The sequence below is a fragment of the Ptiloglossa arizonensis genome, chromosome 6 (genome assembly GCF_051014685.1).
Source record: "Ptiloglossa arizonensis isolate GNS036 chromosome 6, iyPtiAriz1_principal, whole genome shotgun sequence".
NCBI classification, from domain to species: Eukaryota; Metazoa; Arthropoda; class Insecta; order Hymenoptera; family Colletidae; genus Ptiloglossa; species Ptiloglossa arizonensis.
The window spans coordinates 9,343,226-9,368,042 of record NC_135053.1 but is presented as its reverse complement, the minus strand read 5'-3'; the positions used below and the strand labels follow the sequence as shown (position 1 = coordinate 9,368,042).

Genomic DNA, 24,817 nt, shown 5'->3' with positions numbered 1-24,817 from the left:
TGAATCAACCTTGGACTTTGCGATTCTACAAAATGACTGTTCTGTTTGTTTGTGTACAAAATCGTATCGGAACGAACTTCGTCACTCGTGATCAAACTTTTGAAAAATTCAAATTTAAAATAAAAGTATGGAAATGTTAAACGGTGACAAAACAACACCCTATACATCGATTCAATTTGATTATCTCGAAATAAATGGATTTATATCTCTATCGAAGCAATTTGTGTCACTTATTAGGTCACGTGGTTCATTTTGGAGTTTCATGTTTTTTAATGAAAATTGTTAAAATAATACCTTTATATAGTAAACACCCTATAGATTCGATTCAATTTGATTATCGCGAAATAAACGGATTTATGTCTCTATCGGAGCAATTTGTGTCACTTATTAGGTCACGTGGTTCATTTTGGAGTTTCATGTTTTTTAATGAAAATTGTTCAAATAGCCACCATTTCGTTGTATTTCCAATTTAAATTTGTACAAAGAATGTACCGGAATTTAACTTTAATCTATTCGTTAGTTTATTTCAAGTTAATTGATAAAATATTTCTCGTGTCGTTTTTAGCTAACTCTCTTGTTTTAAATTGACATACGATGAATTCTTCTTTAGCAACATTTTTGTGTGCAATGTTTATCAAATTCTGACAAATTTATAAAGTGTGTAACAATCTAGTATATTAATCTCACTGTACAGATTCTTAGTAATCACAATTTGTTTAATGAAAGTAAATTTCGCCAAATATTGGAATACGAAGAAAGTGTGCGAGGAAAATTAGAGTTTCTTAGGGAAATCGTGAGAAAACGTAGTGAATTCTCTCTTCGGTGAGAAATATTTATGAGAAAATTTTTTTTATTCTAAAGGCGAGCTTTTATAATTACGCTGCTTTTAGAGTTAAATTTTCTTTAGAAACTTTCGACGTAAATGCTTCTTGAAAAGGCAGAGTTTCGAGTTTGAAGTGAATATAATTTTAACGCCGTTGAAAGCGCAGGAAAATTCTTCGAAACAAAAATAAGACAGAGGATTGGAAAATATGGAGAGAGGTTTTCAAGTGTCGATAAAAACATCCCGATACGGGAGAAATACGAAGATTTTTTGAATTTTGCAGAAACAAACCTTTCGGTGCTCGTTCATTTGTATACGAATATAAATAAAAGTAAAATGTTCAACGTTCGTGTAGTTTTCAGCGATACGTTTATTCATATTATTATTTCTGCGTCTACGGAAGTTAATTGAACAGCTGAATAATTTTATATTTCTAACGATTAACAACAAAAAGTGGAACAGGAAGAAATCGTACCGTCCAATAATGCCCAACTTCCTGTGACATTACTTTTCCCGGAAATGCATCGGTGCATCTGCAAAGTGCAACTCTACCGTACTCTAAAATGGAACAATATTTTTCTTTCAACGTGATTAAATTCTCCGCGTTATCCTGGGCGTAACGTACGCGTGCGGGACATATTTAAAAATTCAATATTTTACCAAACGTTTCAAATTTTTCATTTACATAAACGCTTTAAACATTGACGGCCGCGTACAATATACGTAATTGAACAGTTCGAAATACCTCGTAAAATAATCATTTTCTGAAATTCTTATCGAATCAATTTTTATACGTGCAGTAGTGCAGAAAATTTATTTACTTAAAAAGAAACGTACCATTTCGTTAAAAGCAATAGTACAGTTGCATTTTTTCGGATGCATCGTTACACTCTGACAAAACGTAACGTTGAAAAAAATTAAACATTATCAAACAACTTGACTCTTCTATTAAATGCTTAATGTTTTTTTTTATTCCTGATATTCGGTGCGTTATCCTGTCTACACGAGACACTTATTTATTATTACATTGTCTGTCACTTATTTATCAATTCATTGCGAGTAGTCATTGCGTCCAGTTTGGTTCATTTTTGTTAATAATTATCAAGGTAAGAGGAAAGTTTTTTTTTTTTTGTTTTTTTTTTGTCCTCTGCCGAAAACGTTGTGACGTTTCGAGTAATATAGTATCTTCAGGTGTATCTGGGTCAAGGACTCTGGCTTGTCCGCCCGATGTGAAATATTGTCGCGAGATTGTCAACTGGTTTTGCCCCTGAGCTTTTCACCTGCGAAAACAGGGTTAGGCTTTCGTTATAATTGTCCAAAAGGCACGTGGACTATTTAACCGGAACGACGTTATCGCCGACTCGCCACCACGGCATTATTTCTCGCGTCCCGTTTGTATTCTCGCTAGAAATTTATAGCACCGAACAATTCCTAAGAACTTTATAAAGGATGTAGGTCAGAAACTGTTCGAATCTCGCGAACTTCGTGAGCTGGTTATTTTACTTGGTCATGTTATATTGTATTGACTTCAGAAATGATCGAATTTCAGAGATTTTGGGTATAGAAGATTATTAAGAAGGCTATTTACCCTAATTTGGGTATAGAAGACTAGTAAGAAGACTATTTATCCTAATTTGGATGTAGAAGACTAGTAAGAAGACTATTTATCTTAATTTGGATGTAGAAGACTAGTAAGAAGACTGTTTATACTAACCCTCGACACAATTAAAATGCTTCTAATTGGTAAAATTAGTGTTATTCTTCAAAGAAAAAGCAATTTTACGTAATAATTTCTTCTTGTAGCCTTATTCGTAATTCTCTATCTAAAATGTAAGTTGAACGTAATAGTTTAATTCCGTATTATTTTTTGACATTTCATTGGAAATGTTTAGAAACCCTTTAAAACATGTTTTCAGAGTTTTTCTTTCGTCCGAGTAACGTTTCGTTTATCTATGAGCAGCATCAACAGTGAATTGCATTTGAATATTATTTATTTCGTAGCCAACTTCGCGACGACGTCGTTTCCGCAAAATTTTCAATTTCAGGTTGAAGTAATTCGAAAGCTTGACTTTTGATTGCCACTAAACATCTCGACAGCTTCCATGTTTTCGTCGTTGCGCCCCATTTCTGTTTACTTTTCAGAATTTCAGGTGGTATGTTTGTCAAATAGAATGTAGGTCGAGAAATATATCTCGCACCTATGATGGAGTGTATTTCACCCGAGTTTCTAGTAATTTTACTTCTTGGTAAGTTCGTCTTACAGAAATATCAACTTCTCTATCCGTTTTACAATGACGAGTTTCGAGAATTCCAATTGATACCATCGACAATTAATTAACTCGGACTTTCGTGACATTGAAACGAATTTGTTTAACGTTTTCAGAAATTTATCCAAATTCAATTCATTTAATTAAGAACGACGACTCCTCTGTACATGTACACACCATCGTTCTGCATCGATGCTAACGAATTACGGCTTACTAAATCTAATCCACTAATGCAAGGCTTTACTCGACTTACAAGCCACGAATCTGTGTCAGCAAACACCATTTCCATAACGACTCCTTCCCACATTCGTATCGTTACATTTAACTAGGAAAAGTGCTCGAAAAGTACTTTTACGTAACGGTATATTAGTAGGGAAAAGTACTAATTTTCGTTAAATTTACCATTCGATACAAATAAGTCTACAATTATAGCAAATAGAAATTTGAGAAAATTGATTCGACGTAAAACGAAAATTTCCATAATATTTCTATTTACAGATTTTTGTCCAATGTATTAAATATTGGTGGATATAAGTGTCGAAATAAGATGTAAATATAATACATATTTGTAAAATGAATTGAAAGTAGAATTAATTTCCTTGGGATTTTAGAAACTTATAGGATCTAGACTCGTGTAACCCAATGCAGATGACTCGAGACATTTCCACGAAGACCCTTCTCAGACAATTCTGGACACGTGTGGTTTTAGGGATATACTTGAGCTTATGCTACTCAGGGATTCCGATGATTTATTAGTTCTTAGTCTCCCGGTAGATCTCAAGAGTATCAGTGGTATTGAAGCGTTTCTAGGGTCTCAGGGATTCAAAGGGTCCGAGGATCTGTACCGAGTACCAACTGTTAGAAGCCGTGAGTATCGCATTCCAAATATTGGGAGTTGTAAACATTAGGTCCCGAGTGTTCAAAATTGTGTCGAGTGTCGGGTTGTAAGCATCGGTAGTAATGATTATTAGATTCCAAATGTTCGAAGTTGTGAGTATCAAGTCCCAAGTATCATGAGTTGTGAGTATTGAGTTCTAGAGTCACGAATACGAGGACTCAAGTGTTCGAGTTGTGATGAGTGTCGGATTACAAGCATTAATAGTCATGATTATTAGATTCCAAATGTTCGAAATCGTGAGTATCAAGTCCCAAGTGTCATGTGTTATGAGTACTGAATTCTAAATATTCGGAGTCGTAAGTACGTGAACTCAAGTGTTCGAGTTGTGATGAGTGTCGGGTTACAAGCATTGGTAGTCATGATTATTAGATTCCAAATGTTCGAAATCGTGAGTATCAAGTCCCAAGTGTCATGTGTTATGAGTACTGAATTTTAAATATTAGGAGTCGTGAGTATGAGGTCTCAAGTGTCAAAAATAATGAATATTGAGGTTTAAAGTGTTTATTACTTAAGTATCCGGTTCCACGTTTTCAGAATCGCGAGTATCAGATTCAAAGTGTTTCCACTCGTGAGTACTGCATTCCAAACATTCGGGATCATCCGTTTCGTATCCAATGATTCTAACACAATCTGCATTGTTGCATTCTAAAACTCGCGAGTCGTTTCTATTGTGTTCCACGTGTCATGGGTCGTTCTTACCGTGTCTCGCGAATTCAAGATCGTTCGTATCGTGTCCCATGAAGGTCCTATATCCTCTGCATTGTATTCCACGAGTACAGAATGGCTTATATCGCTCGGATGCATCTCGAATTTCCGAGATCTCGTTCCGTTAAATTCACGGTGTATTTCTTTTATTCTTCAAATTTCGTTTATTCTGCATCGCGCAAAAATATGGCCCTACAGTTGCATCGAGCCATGCACAGCTACGAAATCACGAAACGCGAAGTCGAAACACGGTATGAATTCGTCTAGAGGAATACTCGTAGGTTCCAAAACCGGGGAAGGTTATGTATCGAGAAACGAGTATCGTTTCCTCGCCCAATAACGAAAATGTCGAAGATAAATGTCGGTTGCCTGAGTGCGTCAGAAGCAAGGAACGATTTTGGCCACGTTCTTCACAGTGTCTGGTGTCTCTTCGCTGCAGAATATTCTGAACCGCGACACGCCCAAAATTATATTTAATATCGCGCGTAAATAGTCCGGAAACAATACTCGTATGCTCCAGTTACAATTATAATCCAAACACTCGAAAGAATTCAACATCGATCGAATGATATTCCTTCAATTATAATTTGAAACGCTACTCTATGGAAATGGATAGAGTAATAGAGACACAAGTTTCGCATGCAGTTAAGTACGTTTCGTTGATCACGAGGGACACGATCCTGTAATTTGATAATGAAATGTTAATGGAAATGTTAATTAAGATAAGAAGGAAACGTGTGCTGGTAACGCTCGTATGTTGGTCTTCGTATTCGTGTAATAGGTCCACCCGCTCGCGACCGGTCTTATTTATTATAGTTATCGACGAACGGTTACAGCAACTGTATCGGTAAACGTAGAAAATTTGTATCGTAAAAATATTTTGCGATACAACTGGTTATGGTTGCGTTCGACTGGTTATGTTTGTATCAATCAGGCAGTCGAATATCGTGTTCCAGTTTGATCATTACGCGCGAAATAACACTGTTCGTATTTATTGGGGGTGACCAGTTAACAATTACCATTTTCCCAGACTATCCAAGTTAGCGTGTTTTCTTTTAATTTCACTCTGACGTTTCAAACGAAACTTCGTTTATAGGAAGAGATATTTTCTCGTTATTCGAACGTACGTACGTCATAGTTTTACGAAACAGTCTTAATTTTCTTTATTCGTTTCGAAGTAGGTTATCGACTTTAGGACCGTGTTCGCCTTGCTTCAATTATCGACGAGTTTTTCTTTTTTACTCATTCTTGTTATTATTACTGCACAGAATTTACGATAATAATACCCGTAGGTTTCAAATTAACGAAACCTTCTTACGAAACGTTGTCACGAGCCAGACGTATATTTGTAACGTGGAACGAAAACGTTTCGATGTTCGTACAATTTATTTCATCGTTAAGAAAATTGAAAGAGCTCCAGGTTTGTGATACGTCATCGAGGATCCCAGAGTTGTACGCTGAAAATAAATGCCCATTTTCTAATTTTAAACTGGACAGTAATAAACGTTTCCTCCAGAGCCTTCACTCTTCGATTGATTACGCGGAAGCTTACAGACTAATGATGTCCTCTAAAAATAACCCTCAAAGACAGCAGTTTATACGCGTTGCATTGTAAACTTGGTCGGATTAAAAAATTTTCAAGCTGGATCTATCGTCTAAGAATAACCCTCAAAGGCGGCAGTTTGTACACGTTGCAATGTAAATTCGGTGGAATTAAAAACTCGAGAGCTGGATGTGTTCCGTAATTGTTTGCAACTGTTCCTTTGAACACGATACGATGTATTCGTTTAAATGCATACTATTCACTGTACGACTTATTTCAGTGCGATGACTTGTCTACGAATAACTTTGTCTCAATTCGTTGACCAACTAGATATAAAGTTGAGACGAAGACTAAGATCTCGGTGCGGAAAGATACTAATGTTACATAGTTTGTGCTAGAACCACTATAAAGTGCAGAGTTGCAGCGGAATAAATATTTAAAATAGATCTTGATACAATTTCTATTCCCGAGAAACGCACCAAAGTTAACGCAACGGTACAGTAGTCGATTCATAAGAATTTGAAATTGAAACTGGTGCTAATGATACAATAATTAAAAAAAGGTGGTATTGTCGTTGAACGTCGACTTAGAAATAAATTGGTACTAACTCGTATATTAAGTATTCAGAATTTGAAATTGAAACTGGTGCTAATGATACAATAATTAAAAAAAGGTGGTATTGTCGTTGAACATCGACTTAGAAATAAATTGGTACCAACTCGTATATTAAGTATTCACTTAGAAATGGTACTGGCTTGGAATTTAAATATCGATACGAAAGAACGGACTGCTTCTGACTTGGTATTTCAATCTCGATATGGACTTAGAGTTTATCTGTACAGAAATTGAACTGGTACTGATTTAAAATCAATATAACTACTTTCCATATTGATATCATCGACGATAAACGAATTAACGGGGCTATAGTGATCCATTGCAACAATTTCCGAAACAGAGGACGAAGTGATAAGATGAAACGAAATCTAGAAAGTTTTCTAGAGTGCACACAGGCTAGGATAACACAGGCTCGTACGACACTTATTGCACAATGTTCGTCGTATCAGATGACACAGTGTTCATGGGTGAGAAGTCGCTCGTAGATTAAGGCGGATACATTACACCGGAATGCGTCTTTGCTTCTCGAAGCTGGTCATTTATTCTCGAAGAGGTTCTTACATTTGCAATTCATGTTCATACAATTGACGATCGCTATCATTCGTCTAGTTCTGAAAACAATTCCATTCCAGGGTGACGATAATTATTAACGTACCAACGACTCTAGTTTTACGAGCGACCAAACCAGGGGATGAAATCATCACTCGAGTATCGAACGTTTCGAACGTTCGTCTGGGTAGCGTTACGTTAAAACACTGATCAGAATACTCGAACATCTGACAGACAACAGCCGCGTTAAGATCAACAGCGGTAAAAAAGGTAATAACGGTTGTATTACACGCGGTGAACTTCGGCAGAAACTGTTTTGTACAATCTGTCCACTCGAATTTACCGCTAGGCTCGGTTCTGAACAAATTAAACACGGCCACCGGTTCTGGTAGCGACATCCAGGCCCGTGGTTTCGCTTTAATCCTCGTGGCCGGTGTAACAAATCGTGCGTGATTGCGGATTACGTTGAAACGCGAATACATAATAGACAGGTAATGGCACGATGACCTCGCAACCTAGCTACGAACGAAACAGAATCGAGTTAACGTAGATAAGTTTTTGCAAACATTATCAGCGGTTGAACAAGCCAGCAGATTATTTCGTAACTGGACATTCCGATAATTCAATGATCTGTTGTTTGATAATATTGGTTCGAAAGAGAATCAATCGAGTTAACGTGGACAAATTTTTGGAAACATTATCAGCGATAGAACAAGCCAGCAGATTGTTTCGTGATTAGGTATTTCGATAACTCAATCATCTGTTGTTTGATAATATTGTTCAAAATGGTTCGAAAGAGAATCGAGTGAACGTGGACAAATTTTTGGAAACATTATCAGCGGTAGAACAAGCCAGCGGATTGTTTCGTAATTGGCCATTCCGATAACTCAATGATCTGTTGTTAGATAATATTGTTAACAATGGTTCGATCGATTAAATACATTCGTTACTCTGGTGCCTTCGGGTACATGAACATTTTAACGATCATTTTAACTGGCACGTGCACGTAACTTCGTTAGTCAGCGGTTATTAGTTATTGTTGGAACGTGCTAAGAACTTTTATTTAACGTGAAATTTCGAATAGGTAGAAGTTAAACACCGATAGTCTCCTACAAAGTTGACGATATACACCCTCGCCAACTTTTTAGCCATTTTTGAAAGCATAGAGTGTCTCCCACCGAGAGGACATTGAGTTCTTTTGTCACGTTTGCTGTAATTACGTCGACTTCGTCGTACCTTCTCGTTTTCAGTTTAATTTTAATTCTGGTGAATTGGTAAAAAGTCACGAGGTAAAAGATTTGAAATATAGAGAGGATGTGGTACCGTAGAAATCTCTCCTTTAGAGCGAAACTACCGGTACGTATTACCGAATCGCTAATAATCTTCTTTGAAGTAGTTTTATTCTCGGTGACCTCGTCTACCGCGTAAATTTTTCGAGATAACGAGAGAGGGTACACGTCGATTCCCTTTTCAATTTATGAAATGCCAGATTTGAATCACATTCGGGCGAAAGAACAGTCTCGAAGCTTTTATAGCGAACTCGCGCGAAAGTCGATGACGGTAGACGAAAGTTTTCGCGTAAAACGTGCGGCGGATAAAGCGCTAAAATGTTTTCTTTTGTCGAATTACGTTTCATTTCTTTCGAATTTATTGGCAGAATGATATACGAGAGAAATTGAGAACACTTTTAATTAACGTTCCGAAAGGGACGTTGGTAAAAATTGGATTCGTTTTAATGATATTCAGAGCGATCTTTTCGACGAGAAACACGGTGAAAAGAGAAACGCTACACCATTGGTAATTCTCGGTGGAAACGGAAAGTAGTTTCGAACGCAAACGAAATACTTATATTTTTAACAATATTCGGCCGTATTCGATATTTGGTGATTCGATTCTATCTAAAAATTAAATCGAACAAAAATTGATCTACCGTTGTATTACTTTCCAGTCGCATTGGTTTGCGGACAAAATTCGATCCAATCGCGAATCCAACGTCATATTCGGTTACCTGAACTATTTCAGACCGCGTACAAGCAAAAGGAAACCTAGGTCGCTGTGCAAATTTTCGAGAATATTAAAACCTGCCCGGTCACATCGGTTCGGTGCGGTGGTCCACCAATTGACCGTAGACCGCACTTCGAGTAAAGCTGAATTAAACCGTGAAAGGAATGTAATTTCATGGGGGTTTAATATGTTAACAACTTCTACGTTTTAACAGTCAAAAAGACTCACGATCCGTAATATGAAATATTTAATTTCTCTTATTGATACTATTTTCTTTACTTCATCTGGAATATGAAACGATCGACAACGCTGTTGTACACACGGGGTTGATTGAAATTTGTACGAGAAAGAAAGAAACGTAACATTTTTACACGACTATTATCATGGTTATCGACCCTACGATCTTCTTTCCAATTTCAAAAAAAAAAGCGTAAAATTTTTACACGACTATGATCATTGTTATCGACCCTACGATCTTTATTCCTTCAAATTCAAAGAAAAAAACGTACAATTTTTACACGACCATGATCATTGTTATCGACCCTACGATCTTCTTTCCAATTTCAAAAAAAAAAACGTAAAATTTTGTCACAACTACGATCAACGTTATCGACCCTACGATCTTTATTCCTTCCAATTGAAAGAAAAAAGCGTAAAATTTTTACACGACTACGACCAACGCTATCTCCAACTCGCAATAATTCTTCCCTAAAATTTTCAACCGATCAACCTTAAGAAAGTGACTGTTCTATTATCCGAGTAGTCTTTCTCTCGGTTCAGATGATCCAAGTTCTGTCTTCCAGAATGCTCCCAGGAAAGGAGTTCGTCGGACAGTTTCTATCAACGAAAGTCTCCCGTTGTAAGCCTATTAAGTCCAATTAAATTACCAATCGAACTCTCTCACGGATGGAGTTCTATTACCGGGCACTAATAGGTCGTCACGAGTTGCGTAGAATTTTGTCGATTTTTACCAAGAGTTGCGCAACTGTCGGGTATTGTGGGTGCATTCGCGCGGACGTTCGCAAACAGTGGAAAACAGCTATCAGCTTGAACTTAAATACGTTGGTTCGTCGGAAATCGAGGTTTCTCATTTACTTAACGAAGTTCCATCGAGTCCTCGAACGAACTTGCAGCTCGTCCGTGTTATCGGCAACAGGCCCCTACCCTTCGCGGAGCTGAGAAACTCTGTCAAACGATCGTCGGATTCGTTGTTGGGGACGCTTTTATAATTACTCGCGATAGAAACGTCACGTCCGATTCCCATCCCCCCCATGGATCCCATGGAAAAGTCGTCACGACGTTTATACCTCGTGAAAGAGCACAATTCGAAGAAAGTCGAACCGGCCAGACGTCTCGCGGGAATAATTCTCTGGGGTTTAGGAGACTCGCGGCTGAAACCTTCTGTTTCTCTTTAAAATTATTAACGTTCCTTTACCGTGTCCACAAGTGCTACGTATAAATTTCTCTTTCGAGAAAGTTTTCAATTTTCCTTCCCGATCTGCACACAACCTCGCGATTTCTTTCCGCCGATCCGATTAACCGGGTTTGCATGCTAGTTTAACACCAGATTTACCAATCAGTCAAAATGATTGATTTCAACTGTTTTTACGAAAGAAATTTATTTTAAATTCCATGGCACGTTTTCAAAAGACGTTACGACTTATTTTATTTTATAGATGTAATCAATCTAAAAAGTTCCTCTTTTTTCTCAATCATCGATTTTCCTGAGACACGTGCGAGGAATACTTCAATGTACCAAAATCTATCGATAGTTCCAGCGTTAATGACTATACATCTGTGCTTGAATTTTACAGCATTGATATTTCCAAATTTGAAAATTAGAAGATATACAATTTCAAACTAAAGATGTACAATTTCAAACTAAAGATGTACAATTTCAAACTAAAGATGTACAATTTCAAACTAAAGATGTACAATTTCAAACTAAAGATGTACAATTTCAAACTAAAGATGTACAATTTCAAACTAAAGATGTACAATTTCAAACTAAAGATATACAATTTCAGATTAAAGATATACAATTTATAGTTATACTATCAGTCTTAGTATTAATTTTATTTTGTACTATACGCACTTCTGTATTAGTTTCTTTAATCTACGAGCTCTCCTTTCTGACACAACTGTACGAATATCTTTATATTTTCCTTTTGTACACTACTGGGTCTTTACTAGTATAATAAATAAATAGATGATACAATTGAAGCGTAAAACACGATACGGGTTAACAGTGATCGAGTAACTGGAACTTTTGTGTCTCTGAACTGGAGAAATTGTTCGTTGGAAAAATTCCAAGTTTCAGGTACTCGTTTTCGATTAGATTTCTCGATAAATAAAATTATTCGTACTATGGGGAGCTGATAATTCGACAGAGTCAAAAAAGGTTTCGATGCTTCACTTTTCAATGAAAGCACAGTCACGGCATCGGAGCAGCGTAAGAGAGCACAAGAATTATAATTCCTAAAAATTGTAATTATTCAGAGTTCATTTCTACGGTACGTTACGTTCGAAGCGTTTGTTCTCTTGAGATTCAAATTCGTACGAGATTAATTCGAAGAAAAAAAAAAACTCGAACCAACGTGGCGTCTCGCTGCGATAATTAAAGCGTAAAACGCGATACGGGTTAACAGTGATTACGTAACCGAAACTTTTGGTTCTCCGGACGATGCGGAGAAATTGTTCGTTGGAAAAATTTACCGCGTACGGTGTTATTTCCTCGGAGACTGGGCGTGTCGAGTTCGAGAGAATATCTGAATTTTCAGAGGAATTCGAAAGGTTCTCATTTTCCGAGAAGTTTTCTTATTCCTGAATAACTTCCAGATATTTGAATTCTTCCCGATGGTGTAACGTCAGAATTGTGCACAGAATAGAATTTCGATTCTGGTAGGCGCATATAGATTGAAAATCCCAACAACGAACGCGGCTCGTACGATAATCGAGCCGACTAATCTAACAAGACTCACTTACACAATATATACCTCTATTATCTATGGTCACTACTATCAGTTACTTCCTCTTTCTAACTTCACTTGGTGCTAAGTGACTATGTTTTCCACTTGTCAACACATTGGAACGAACGAGGCTCTTACACAATAAAATCGAGGTTGCAATAATCGAGGTTATTAGTCTCTACGGTGAGACGAATACGGATGTAATAAAAGTGTACAGATGTTTGAACCCTCGTCGTCAACGAGGAATATTCTTTCTTTGAAAGATTACTGTTATATCGAACCAATTGAAGAAATTTATTTAAACGATTTGAGACTCGCAGAGACACTGTTAATAGGATTGTCGCTTGTTTAATTATACTTATCAGAAATTAAAGGAGATCGGGTAACATTCAACGATCGATCGTAACGTGAAACATTCCACAGAATTTAGTAATTACGATACATCACGTTCGAAGCATTCGTTCTCTTAAGATTCAAATTCGTACGAGGTTGATACAGGGTGCGAGGTACGCGTTGAATATTATACGTACGGGAGTAAGAACTTTATAAAACCTGATCTGTAACATTGTGAAGAATTTTTGGAAATCGTGCAAAATCAGTTACAATGCTTCCGGGTCGTATCCGACCCTCGGTGTTTGAATCCTCGCGCGCGACAATCGAAAATACTTGATTCGCGCGAGTACAATACACCGAGCGGGATGAAATTATGCACGAGTCTCTGGCGAGGTTCTAGACGGAATCGTTAATACGTAGCTTTAAATACGACGCTTTTAATAAGACCGGCGTGTCATTAACCTTCGCGATCCACTTAGCGGCTGCACGCTCGGCGCGTCCATCGTGACGACTGGCCTGCTTTTGGAATTCCTGGTTGTTCCCTAGCCTTCGCGTTTACGTTTTCGAGGATTTCGACCTCGGCCGTTGTACTTGCGCCTCGAGGCTCTCGAGATTGTTTTTATTCGAGTGCAACGCTTTCGCGGCCGTTGCACCGCGCCTATCTCGTGTGTCTCGAATAGTTTCTTTCTGCCCGGTGGAGAGGTACTCGACGAACAAAAAGAAAATCGATGGATGATAACGAAAACTTCTGAAAGAATCTCAACGGAGCTTTCGATGCGCAACGTTCGTAACAATCACGGGGTCGCGTTTCTTCGCTTTAAAATTTCGGGAATGTATTCGTGGGTGGTTAAATTGTTCAAAAGTGTGAAAAAGGAATTTTTAATATTGTCGATTATTCATCGTAGTTGTTTCTCTTGACCACTTTGACGCGTGGACGATTTACGAAGTCTGTGAAAGAAGCTCACCGGAAGTTTCGATGGATAACGTTCGTAACAATCAGCAGGTCGCGTTTCTTCGCTTTAAAATTTGGGGAACGTATTCGTGGGTGGTTAAATTGTTCAAAAGTGTGAAAAAGGAATTTTTAATATTGTCGATTATTTATCGTAGTTGTTTCTCTTGATCATTTTGACGCGTGGACGATGTATGGAAAACACAAATTGTCGAACACACTTCTTTTCTTACGAACATGTTATTTTTTGCAATGGAAACCTAGATATATTAAGAAACACGTGCCAAGAGGCGTCTGATATTATTTTTTATGATTAAATTAACTCTGCAACGCAAAACAATTTGGGCAACATTCTTGTAGCGTTAGCAGAATAAAGTTAGGCGTTTCATATTTCGAAAATTGCTTTACATCAACATCGATGCATCTGTCTTCATCTGTACATCTAGCCCTCCTGGAATACCTTGGAGGGAGAATTTGAAAGTAAATGTGAAATCGATTTAGTAGTTTTACAATTAGATTCTTCTTGTCTTATGCGCTGAATTTGCAAAATTGCGAACCGTGAACTTCCACTAGAATTTCCACTCTTGCATCGTTAATACACTCGAATTAGAACATTGCATTTTGAAATCTTCACTTCGCTTTGTACAAGTTAAGCTTTTTGCGTTAACAATTGAGATTGTTTAACTGTTGAACAGGCTTCACAGAGTTCATGGTAATTAACAGGAGTACTACACGAATTTCTGAGTCTTGTCTCTCACAAATTAGGTTACATCATGTGTACAATAGACCACGATTATGATAACATCCTGCAGCGGCTTAGTATGCAAATATTGAAAGCATGTAGGAAGTTGGCCGTTACTATACCTTCCTTTATTAAATTAGTAATGGAGAATTATCCTGTACTACCAATGAAATTGATCACTTGTCATGCATACTATGTTCTTATTCAAGATTAAGATTCTTGAACTTCTTCGATGTTACAGAAATACTTTCTACTGATACAATTGAGAGAAAGAAAGGTCACTCTTGAAAGGAATTTCGAATCGTATTGAGACAGATGTCTCAAAAGGAAAGGCTGCGAACTGTCAGGTGCCAATAATTCAGATCCGATAAGACTTTACGAAAATGTTTCTGAAACTAACTTAAAAGGTATGCCGTATTTCGTTTTCGTTACTTTTCAACTTCAAGAGAAAAACTATCTCTGATGTCACAGCCACTCGTTTTATTTTATGTCGATACGACTCTTAATTTGTAAAGAATATTGAAAACTGTTTCGAACAACAGCTGGCAATTATCATTTTTACAGGCCTGTAAATTAATAGGAAAAAATGTCTGTGAAAGATCTTTGAGAAAAACAGTGAGACCGAAAGCTGTAATATTACAAAGGAAAAACTAGAAGATATTACATTTGATACGAAATTCAATATTCTTGTCTTCGTTCCCATTATTTTCCTTAAATAGCTATAACGTTGGTATTATATTTTCACAATTATGTTCGTTTCGAAGATGATTCAAAATGCACAAGTTAAAATGTTAACGAAAACGATTTATCCGAGACTAATATTAATCCATCTAAAATATATTTCGTTAAAATTTTTTCCCCCAGTATTATATATAGTAAAAGATCACTTCTGGTAGTATTACTTTTCTCTGGTGTTTTTAAAATTCCTCCCCTTGCTATCGTAATTATCTACCTACGGTTCCTTGCAAAATATGTTAGGAGATTGCCATCCTCTTTCGTACGTGTTCCTGACCGCCATTCATTTTCGAGACTGAAGTCTCTAGCTATCTATTTCCCTAACCATCGTCTACTTCTTCTGTTGTAGCATCCGGGCCAAAAACACGAGGGAAATTTTGGCTGGCTGCAGTCGTCTTGTTTCCCTCTTGGCATTCATAGAGCCCGCAATACCATAAATATATTTTATCGACGTGCACGTTTTCTGCAGTAATGGCTGCTATTACGTTCGGACACTCGAAAACGTCGTTTTCTATTGTCTATATTTGTTCAACAAATTTTGAAAACGACTATAATTACTCCGGCTGCGTGTTCTCGGTGTTTTCAAATTCAATTAGGAATTTAATTAAAAATCCCGTTAATTAAGGCAACCAATTAAATTTCCGCTAGACCTAATATTTTCAGACGCAACACCGATCGAAGCTCAAACTCGAAATCGAAGTAACTAACGGGTAAAAAGTTGATGCACCGCGAACCTTTTAGAGAAACGCGTAAACGCTTTGATAAAACTTCGCCTCGTAACTTTTCATCGAGATTAAGGAGAATTTTGATCTTGACGTTTCCTTGTTTGCTCAAACGTTGACCTAACCCACTTGCACGACCCCTTCGGGTCTCGTGCAAAAGCATAAGATAATATCGTTTCAGGAATATTGTTATTTACCTACCAATGTGGGTTGCACAACTTTGAATTCGATTTACATTTGGTTATGCAACTCGATCCGCGCATATTGTACGGCATTGTGCAATACGTGCAATATATATCGAGGACGAAGCATTGGAGGTAGCTGCCATGTGCGCTACTAAGACGGAGTATGCTACCAGCAAACTCCATTAGGGTTTTTGCATTAACTCGTATACTCGATAAATTCGGTCTGGTAGTAAATTTTTTTTTACCATCGTCAACCATGTCGGACTCGTCTGATTTTCTCTTTCGAGAAGCAAGCTGTGCCAAAATGGTAGAAAAGTGAAGAACAAACGCGAAATGTTCATCCTTTGGAAAGTATGTACACACGGTGCTCGATTTGCACGATAAATTAAGAATAATTCGATCAACGAGGTAGATCTAACGCGAATTTACACGGTAAGTTAAAAGTAACTTTGACCAATAAAGTACATTTAACACGGATTTACACGTTAAATTGAAAACAATTTGATCAACGTGGTACAACTAATACGGATTTACACGTATCGATTACACGATCGAAAGAATTCAACGAAATTTCACGTTAATATAGTTTTAGTTTAACGGAATATTTTGGTATGTATTTTCGTTGGAATTCACGAGGAATTGAAAATAGAAACGAAAAACAAGGTTACCGATGTAATCGTTGGTGAACGAGGATAATTGAAACCGGAAAAGTCGGTAAAAGAAGTGACTTAACATTGGATAACTTTCGACTGAAAAAGAAGAAGATGATACGAAATAAAATTTCCTCTTCATAAATTTTATATTTTATATTTACGTAAATCGTTAAAAAGCTTTCTATGTACAAAAGTTACATATATAAGTGCATCGTTTCTTTTCTACCAGGAAATAAAGAATATATTTACATAAATCGTTAAAAAAGTTTTCTATGTAGAAAAGTTACATATATAAGTGCATCGTTTCTTTTCTACCAGGATACAAAGAATAAGGCTTGTAACCTATTTGCCCATTTTCTGTACGTATGTTCTCGATTGAAACTTTTTTGGAACGAATCCACTATTTAAGTCCTACGTATCGTATTGAACTGCGCATTTTTCCTTAATGCGTTTTCGAATCTGTCGAAGTTTCAATGTAGCGCACGATGCCGGGTCGACATCGTGATTAATATTATGATACAGGTCCGCATAGTATCACGGCTCCTCTGGATGAGTAATTGGATTCTTTGAACGGTGAAATTTCCGGGATAACTCTGCCTTCGTAAATATGCAAATTCGACGCGTACCCGCGGTTGAAATATTCTTGCGGACATCTGAAACGATGCCGCGTAAATTGCGTTCCGCAAGTTGTGTCACAAAATGGAACCACGGTACTTAATCGAGAGGCGAGGCGAACACAACAAATATGCCTCGTTTTCGAGTATCTGGGCAACTTCTCGAGTTTGTTTGCAGAGAGAATTAGTAAGAGAGAAAGTTAGGAAGCGGAATCTAATAATAAACTTACGTAGCAGAAAACGATGATACGTTTACAGAAAGATCCGAAGACAAGCAACTGTTGATGAAATTATAGGAAAATGGTAAAATTATCGATCACCAACGAGTGCAAACTTGTTACTTTCTCTGTAACCGTTACTTTCAAAGAAGCAAACTTGTTACTTTCTCTGTAACCGTTACTTTCAAAGAAGCAAACTTGTTAATAATACTTGAACGAAAGGAAATCGTAATGGAAATATTAAATCGAAATCGTACAATTACACAGAATCATAGACCAACAAAGAATTCTTTTATTTAGTCTTTGATCACTCGATAGGATAATAGATCTCTACGCGTTTAGTTTCGTTGGTATTCACTTTTATCGTATACTTTCTTCGTATTACTTATGTATTTGTAGAATTGATTCTATTATCGTCGACGGTTGCAACGCCTATGAAATAAATAAAATTATTTATTACCAAATGCTACATTTTCTTACCGGGAAGAAAGTAAAGTAAATTACATAAAAACTCACGCAAATAACGCAATCGTAAACTCAAAATCCCGATTGTTTTAACAATCAGTAATTCCACCTCATTTACGAGAGGAGTTTGTCGTAATTTCATATTTTTCTTATAACTTACTAACAAAGAATTTAATTAATTATATTTATAGGACTTTTTTCTTTATTTCCATTCATACAACATACTAATATCAACTAGTTAAATTCTGGGACACCCTGTGTAAAATGAATAAAATATACCGACCATTGTGCAAAAGAGGCGTGAAAAACTGGATGAGTTATTCAGAGGGGTCCAAGAGTTCCGGGGGGGGGGGGGGGGGGTGTCTTTTAGAAGATTTCCCTATGTTAAAAAAAAGGGGAGAATAATATAATCTATGAATAGAAATTATATGGCACGTAAATCTAAAATCAGGTCCAATCCTAACCTCCTATTGTTCAAAAATTCTTGAACTTTGTTCAGGGAAACAGTATAACCTACAAACAGAGATTCTACGCCACGTAAATCTAAAATCGGATCCAATCCTAACTTTCTATCGTTTAAAAATTCCTTAACTTTGTTCGGGGAGACGATATAACCTACAAACAGAGATTCTAAGCACGTAAATCTAAAATCGGATCCAATCCTAACGTTCTATCGTTTAAAAATTCCTCAACTTTGTTCGGGGGGACGATACAACCTATAAACAGAGATTCTAAGCATGTAAATCTAAAATCAGACCCAATCCTAACCTCCTATCGTTCAAAAATTCCTGAACTTTGTTTAGGGGAACAATATAACCTACAAATAGAGATTCTACGGCACGTAAATCTAAAATCCAATCCAATCCTAACCTCCTATCGTTCAAACATTCCTCAACTTTGTTCAGGGGAACCATATAACCTACAAACAGAGATTCTACGGCACGTAAATCTGAAATGGAATCCAATCCTAACCTCCTATCGTTCAAAAATTCCTCAACTTTGTTCGGGGGGATGATATAACCTATAAACAGAGATTCTACGGCACGTAAATCTAAAATCGCATGCAATCCTAACCTCCTATCGTTTAAAAAGTCCTCAACTTTGTTCGGGGGACCATATAACCTACAAACAGAGATTCTACGGCACGGAAATCTAAAATCCAATCTAATCCTAACCTCCTATCGTTCAAACATTCCTCAACTTTGTTCAGGAGAACCGTATAACCTATAACCACAGATTCTGCGGCACGTAAATCTAGATTCGGATCTAATCCTAACCTCAACGAATCGATGAGTTCCCGCGTCGTTCGATCGTGTAACGTCGAAATTTTCGCGCGGTAAAAAGACACGAATCGTGGCTCGACGGTGAATAAAATTGGGCGTAAAGAAAATCGGGGCCGACGTCGCGAGTTTCGTGCCGTAATTTTGCCACGAAATCGGGATCGAGGCCAGCGAGCGACAAGCGTCGCGGTTCCGCGGAAAGTGAACAAAAGAAAATGTGCGTTCGAGGAGGGACCGTAAGAGAAATGGAGCCGGTGTGCAGAAGCTTCCCAGACGCGGGAAGCGTGAGGGAAAATCGGCGGTGGTGCGGGGAGGGGGACGCGTGGACGTGCGTGAGGAACGAGCGAAACGGGCACGGGTCGGCTTCCAGGAAGGTGTAAAAAAGAAAAGTGCAGGAACAGCCGAGGCAGAAATAGTGCCGGTTAATTTTGCGTCGGTCCATGCTATAAACGTACATCATACAGGCTCCGTGTCTGTTCATCGTCTGCTCGCTTCTTCTTTTTCGCGTCTACTCGCGCGCACCCTCCCCACCACTCCCCAACCGCTCCCCTCTCCGTAGCATCGTCGCCCTTCGTCTCAGCTTTTCGGGCGTTCGTTGGTATTTTCAGTCGCGCAACCTCGTCGGTCCTTTGTGGCCACCCTTTCAAACGTTTTCATTGTTTCGTTAATTACGGAGAATTAGGAGTATAAGAGTGCCAAAGAGAAGGGGTTCAGAAGGTTAATGGACGCGTAGTACTCGCCGAGCTGTGGAAATAATTCCCACTCGGCAAACGCCACCGGACTAATTCGGGAGAACTGTTTTAAACCGAAATTATTTCGTTTAGTTAGACGTCGCGTTTGACGTTTATCGACCACCACCGATCGTTTCTCGAAAACTTCTTTTATCGATGAAAACACACTGCTCGCGATTACCATGTCCGTCCACGATTTTCCTTTATTTCGAGATACTTAGCAATTATTGTAATTATTATAGTTGCTCGAATTTTATTTTATCGTTGTACTTTTATCGAAATTTTCAATTAACGTTTGAATTAAATATACTATTAAATCTGGTAAGATAAGAGTTTAATAATCGAATTAAAGTAAATGCTATCTTTGATCACGAATTTAATTATTAAATGGAACCTTTTGCTTCTTTTGACTATGAATTTTCATGAAAAAACGGGAAATGTACTTGCAATTCTGGACGGAACAGGAACGCGTTAACGTACGAAGGTCACGTATTCGTCTAGCCCGATCCCGTATCTCCGGGTGCTAGAAAATATCTGAACGTAGGAAATAAATGGTAATTTAAAATTTTCTGCTCGTGTTTCGGTGGTTTTGTAACACGGCCGGGCACGAAACGCGCTTATTTCGAGCAAGTAGCTTTATTTTTCTTTCTCTTTCCGAGACGCTTTCTTTTCCTCGTCGTATAAAAAGTTTCCAAGCACGAACGGACCGGCTGAATTCTTCTTGGTTTTGCGTCTCCGGAGATTCGTTCATCGACCCGCTGTGTTTCCATCGTTAATTTTCCTCTCATAATATACATAATCGACGTAGATTATATTAAACACGAAGAAAAAATTTCCTCGCAAAATTAACGACCTGGACGTTCGATATAACGTTCACGAGCAAATGAAGTTCGACGCTTTAAACTTCCACGGTTCGAGTTGTACCGACTCGTTGAAAATTATCGATTGTCTATTCGTGAGCTTTAAAAAAAAAAAAAAAGAAAATTATTATATAATTTTTAATTCTTCAAACGAATAGAAAACGCTTGTAAATGTTAGTCACTCGTTTCAGTTACCCTCTGTATATTCAAGATATCGTGCGATGCTAAGAATTCTGATTTTAAAACTCGGATTAGCGTCTGACTAGTATTTCGAGGAAAATTTCTAGACAATATCGTCAGTCGCGTTTGAGTTGCTTTCGAATCATCGTTTGCTACCCGTCAGTCTTCGACAGTCAGCTTTTAACTACCGCGTTGCGAACAGTTACAATCAGAAGTGTACCACGAACACTTCACTTTCGTATCTCAACGAACCTCATAGTCGAGAACTTCGTCTTTATTTCTGACGTAGACCACCGTTTCGATCTCTATTGCGTTAATTCGTGATAGACAGATATCACGAGTGTAATAGATAAAGACATTAAACGCGACTACGTCATAAAAAGCATCGGTGGATGCACGAACGTCTTTCAACATTGACGTTCAAGAGTTTGAGAAATCAAAGTCGAAAGATTTCTCGTTTAATGTACCCTAATTTATCCGCGAATTAACTCTAGCCTTCGCGTGTTTTATCGAAACCTCTTGAATCTTATCCTATCCAGTCACCCACTCCTACTTTTAAAATCTTGAAAACTTACTACCCTCTTTTATTTCAATCTCTAGAAATTCGTTTCTATATCGATGGTAAAACTCATAAGTTAGCACCAGTTCATTTCTAAGCGTTATTCACTCTCTGTGTCGTTGTTTAATTATTCTAACGTTGCTACTCCAAGTCTAGATTCTTGTTAGTCGAGCATCGTTACACTCGTTATTGTGAATTCTTTCGAAATATCAATTTTGTTAATATTTATTTCGATATTTAATTCTTTGTAATTCAGAGGTTTAAGCTGTAACCATTTGTCATATTTTGAATCGATACGACATGGTGTATCGATAGATCGATCTGTCGCACGTCGTTTTTTCTATAGATGTAAAAACCTATCGTTTGACGTAGCAGATCTTTACTTTGGTATTACACTGTACATCGTAAAACGAGGTATTTCTACCTTAACGCTTTCGTTTCGAAATTGAAATCGTACAAAGAACCTTTTCACCTGATCGTCTAACAACCACACACGTTTTAAGACGTCGTTCGTCGAACTGACAATACACTAGACTTCACGGTAGCTTCGTACTTCCATCCAACACTATTATACTACACGACAGGTATTGCTGGGAGAAAGAACGATGGGTCGTGGAAGGAATTGCGAGTCCTCTTGGGCCAGACTTTTTATTCGGTCTTCGTAGGGTCTCGGCAAAGTTAATCGATACTGTCGACATTCTATACATGTACTTCTGTTCGGACGATTTTTATTACAAATTAGTCTTGTTTTATCTTTAATTATCTCTACGAGTAAACTTCACGCGTTAATCGATATATTTAATAAACGTTTTAACCTAGATTTTTTCGAGTCCTCTTCAGTGTACACGAGATTGGTATCAGTCCTACGAAGGTGTATAATTTTTTATCCGTTTTGGAATTTATTTTTGACTTAAATGTAACATCGAAATTTATATTTTCACAATTTACAATATTATTATACGCACTGATTACCGTTTATGTGTAATTTGTTCCTAGTAGAGGCAAAAAGAACTTATACAGATCGTGCAATGTTTTACATTCTTTTGTTACGCAACATTTTCTAATTTGTATCATATGTAGGTACTATTTTAATTCATCAAATCTTCTTTACAATATTTTTTTTTAAATACTCTGGTCGATTGAGCGAACACGCGTAAGTTTCTACTATAATTTGATAAAAAGGAACTATAACTATTTTCTTGTATTAGTTGGTACATCGAAGAGGTACAAAAACAGGTTGACGCGTTCGATAAAAATATTGAACTTTGTTTGTACCGCCACGATGCACTTTTAAAATTCGTTCGCAAGCCCCGTTTGTAAGCTTGAATATCGGTTAAAAGTATAGAAAGTTTTATCGATTTTGATACCTTCTTTTCTGAACGGTGGGTATCCTTATCCCTATGATACATCTACGTTGTAGAACAGCTTTTTTAATCGTGTAGACGATATTTGTGGAACTCAAAAACTCCCAGACCTAGACACACGATTGGGTCAAGGGACTCCACAAGTTCAAATGGATAGAAAGTTTATCGATTTTTCCATCTTGCTTGAAAAGTGGACATTATTATCTCTCTAATGTATCTGCGTTGTAGATTTTGTAATAATAATAAATATACGTCTATATATATGCAATACGTATTAAATTTAAAAACGTCCACACACTCGTTTGAGTCCTTTAACTATGACCACGTTAACCATACGTTACTCTCCAATATATAGTACTTGCATTTCGTAAGTTGCGACAAAAATACAGGTTGACACGTTCGATAAAAATATTAAACTTTGTTTGTACCGCCACGATGCACTTTTAAAATTCGTATACTTCCATTTTGTAGTTGCAACGGAATTTCCAGTTTAATGGCATATACAACACGTACTAAACTCAAAACCGTCGTGATACTCGGTTGAGTCGCCTAACTACGACCACGTCGACCACACGTTACTCTGTGGTATAATTACATTTTATAGTTGCAACAGAATTTCCAGTTTCATGGCATATGCAACACGTACCAAATTCAAAACCGTCGAGACACTCGGTTGAGTTCCCTATGACCATGTTGATCACACAACTGTGATATACTTAATACTCTATATTTACATTTGATAGTTGCAACAGAATTTCTACTTTACTGACATATACAACACGTACTAAACTCAAAACCGTCGAGACACTCGGTTGAGTCCCCTATGACCATGTTGGCCACACTACTGTGATATACTTAATACTCAATACTTACATTTGATAGTTGCAATAGAATGTCCAGTTTACTGGCATATGCAACACGTACTAAACTGAAAAAATGGACCACGTTGACCATACGTTAGTTTCGGTAGCCTACGTTGACGTCAAAGCGTCACCGAACGATCGAAGATTCGTAGCCGCGAATCCGTAAGGGCGTCGATCGTTGGTCCAACGACGATCACGGGACACGTCTGACATCATCGAATTACGTATCGGTGTGGACCAAGGAAGCCGTCGTTTCGGAATGGTCGTTGACGGGCGTACGTCGACGTGGACGCATTTAGACGCGCGATTACGTGGTGTTCGGCGACGTCACGTGGCCGTCAGTGTAACGGGCAACGAATTCACCTCACCCATCCACCTCCCCTCCACCTTGTTTGGCGGAGCTCCCCGGTTTATTTACGGCAACCCGATTTGATTATTTTCCTTTCTGCCGCGTTTCCTTCTTTCACGTCCATCGCGGATGTCCTTCGTGGCTGCGCCCACCGTAGGGGATGGCCCAAGGAAAAATAAATGAGGCAGCAAATCAAAGGGGGCTCTCGTTCGCCCCTCGTGCGTCCCCTCGCCTGGTTGTTCCTCTTTTTTTTTTCCGTCAGCCCTCTTTCAACGCCACCCTTTGAGCGAACTTTCCGAAGCGCCGCGGCACCGGCCATCGCTCACCACTTTTCCTCTTTGTTTCAGACGTACCCAGCGAGCAATCTGTTTTCGTCATGCTGAACGGCGAGGAGAGCGAGCTCAGATTCCTGAACATCACCAACCCCAAGGTGAGCGACAGAGCTCCTCTCGCTGATCTCGCATCAGGAAGCGAGCGAGATGCGGTGGGCGTCGTTCGCGATTGCTTCTTCCGAAACGGAGATCGACTCGTCGTGATTGTTCTTATTTTCCGGAGTTTTCATCCTTGTTATTGCACGATAAGATCGTCGAAACTTGGAGACTCTTCTCTCGGTCTGTTCGGTATTATACTCGAGATACTCTT

At 38.0% G+C, this 24,817-nt stretch overlaps 1 protein-coding gene across 6 annotated transcripts in view; it reads left to right on the top strand.

The window, feature by feature from the left end:
* Nucleotides 1-24,817, top strand: part of Rgk3 (Rad, Gem/Kir family member 3) — a 124,879-nt gene that overhangs the window by 95,163 nt on the left and 4,899 nt on the right. For all 6 annotated transcript variants that reach the window (XM_076314978.1, XM_076314976.1, XM_076314973.1 and 3 more), the window contains one exon: nucleotides 24,523-24,605. In XM_076314978.1, coding sequence (XP_076171093.1) covers nucleotides 24,523-24,605 — 83 coding nt within the window. The remainder of the gene's footprint in view (nucleotides 1-24,522; nucleotides 24,606-24,817) is intronic.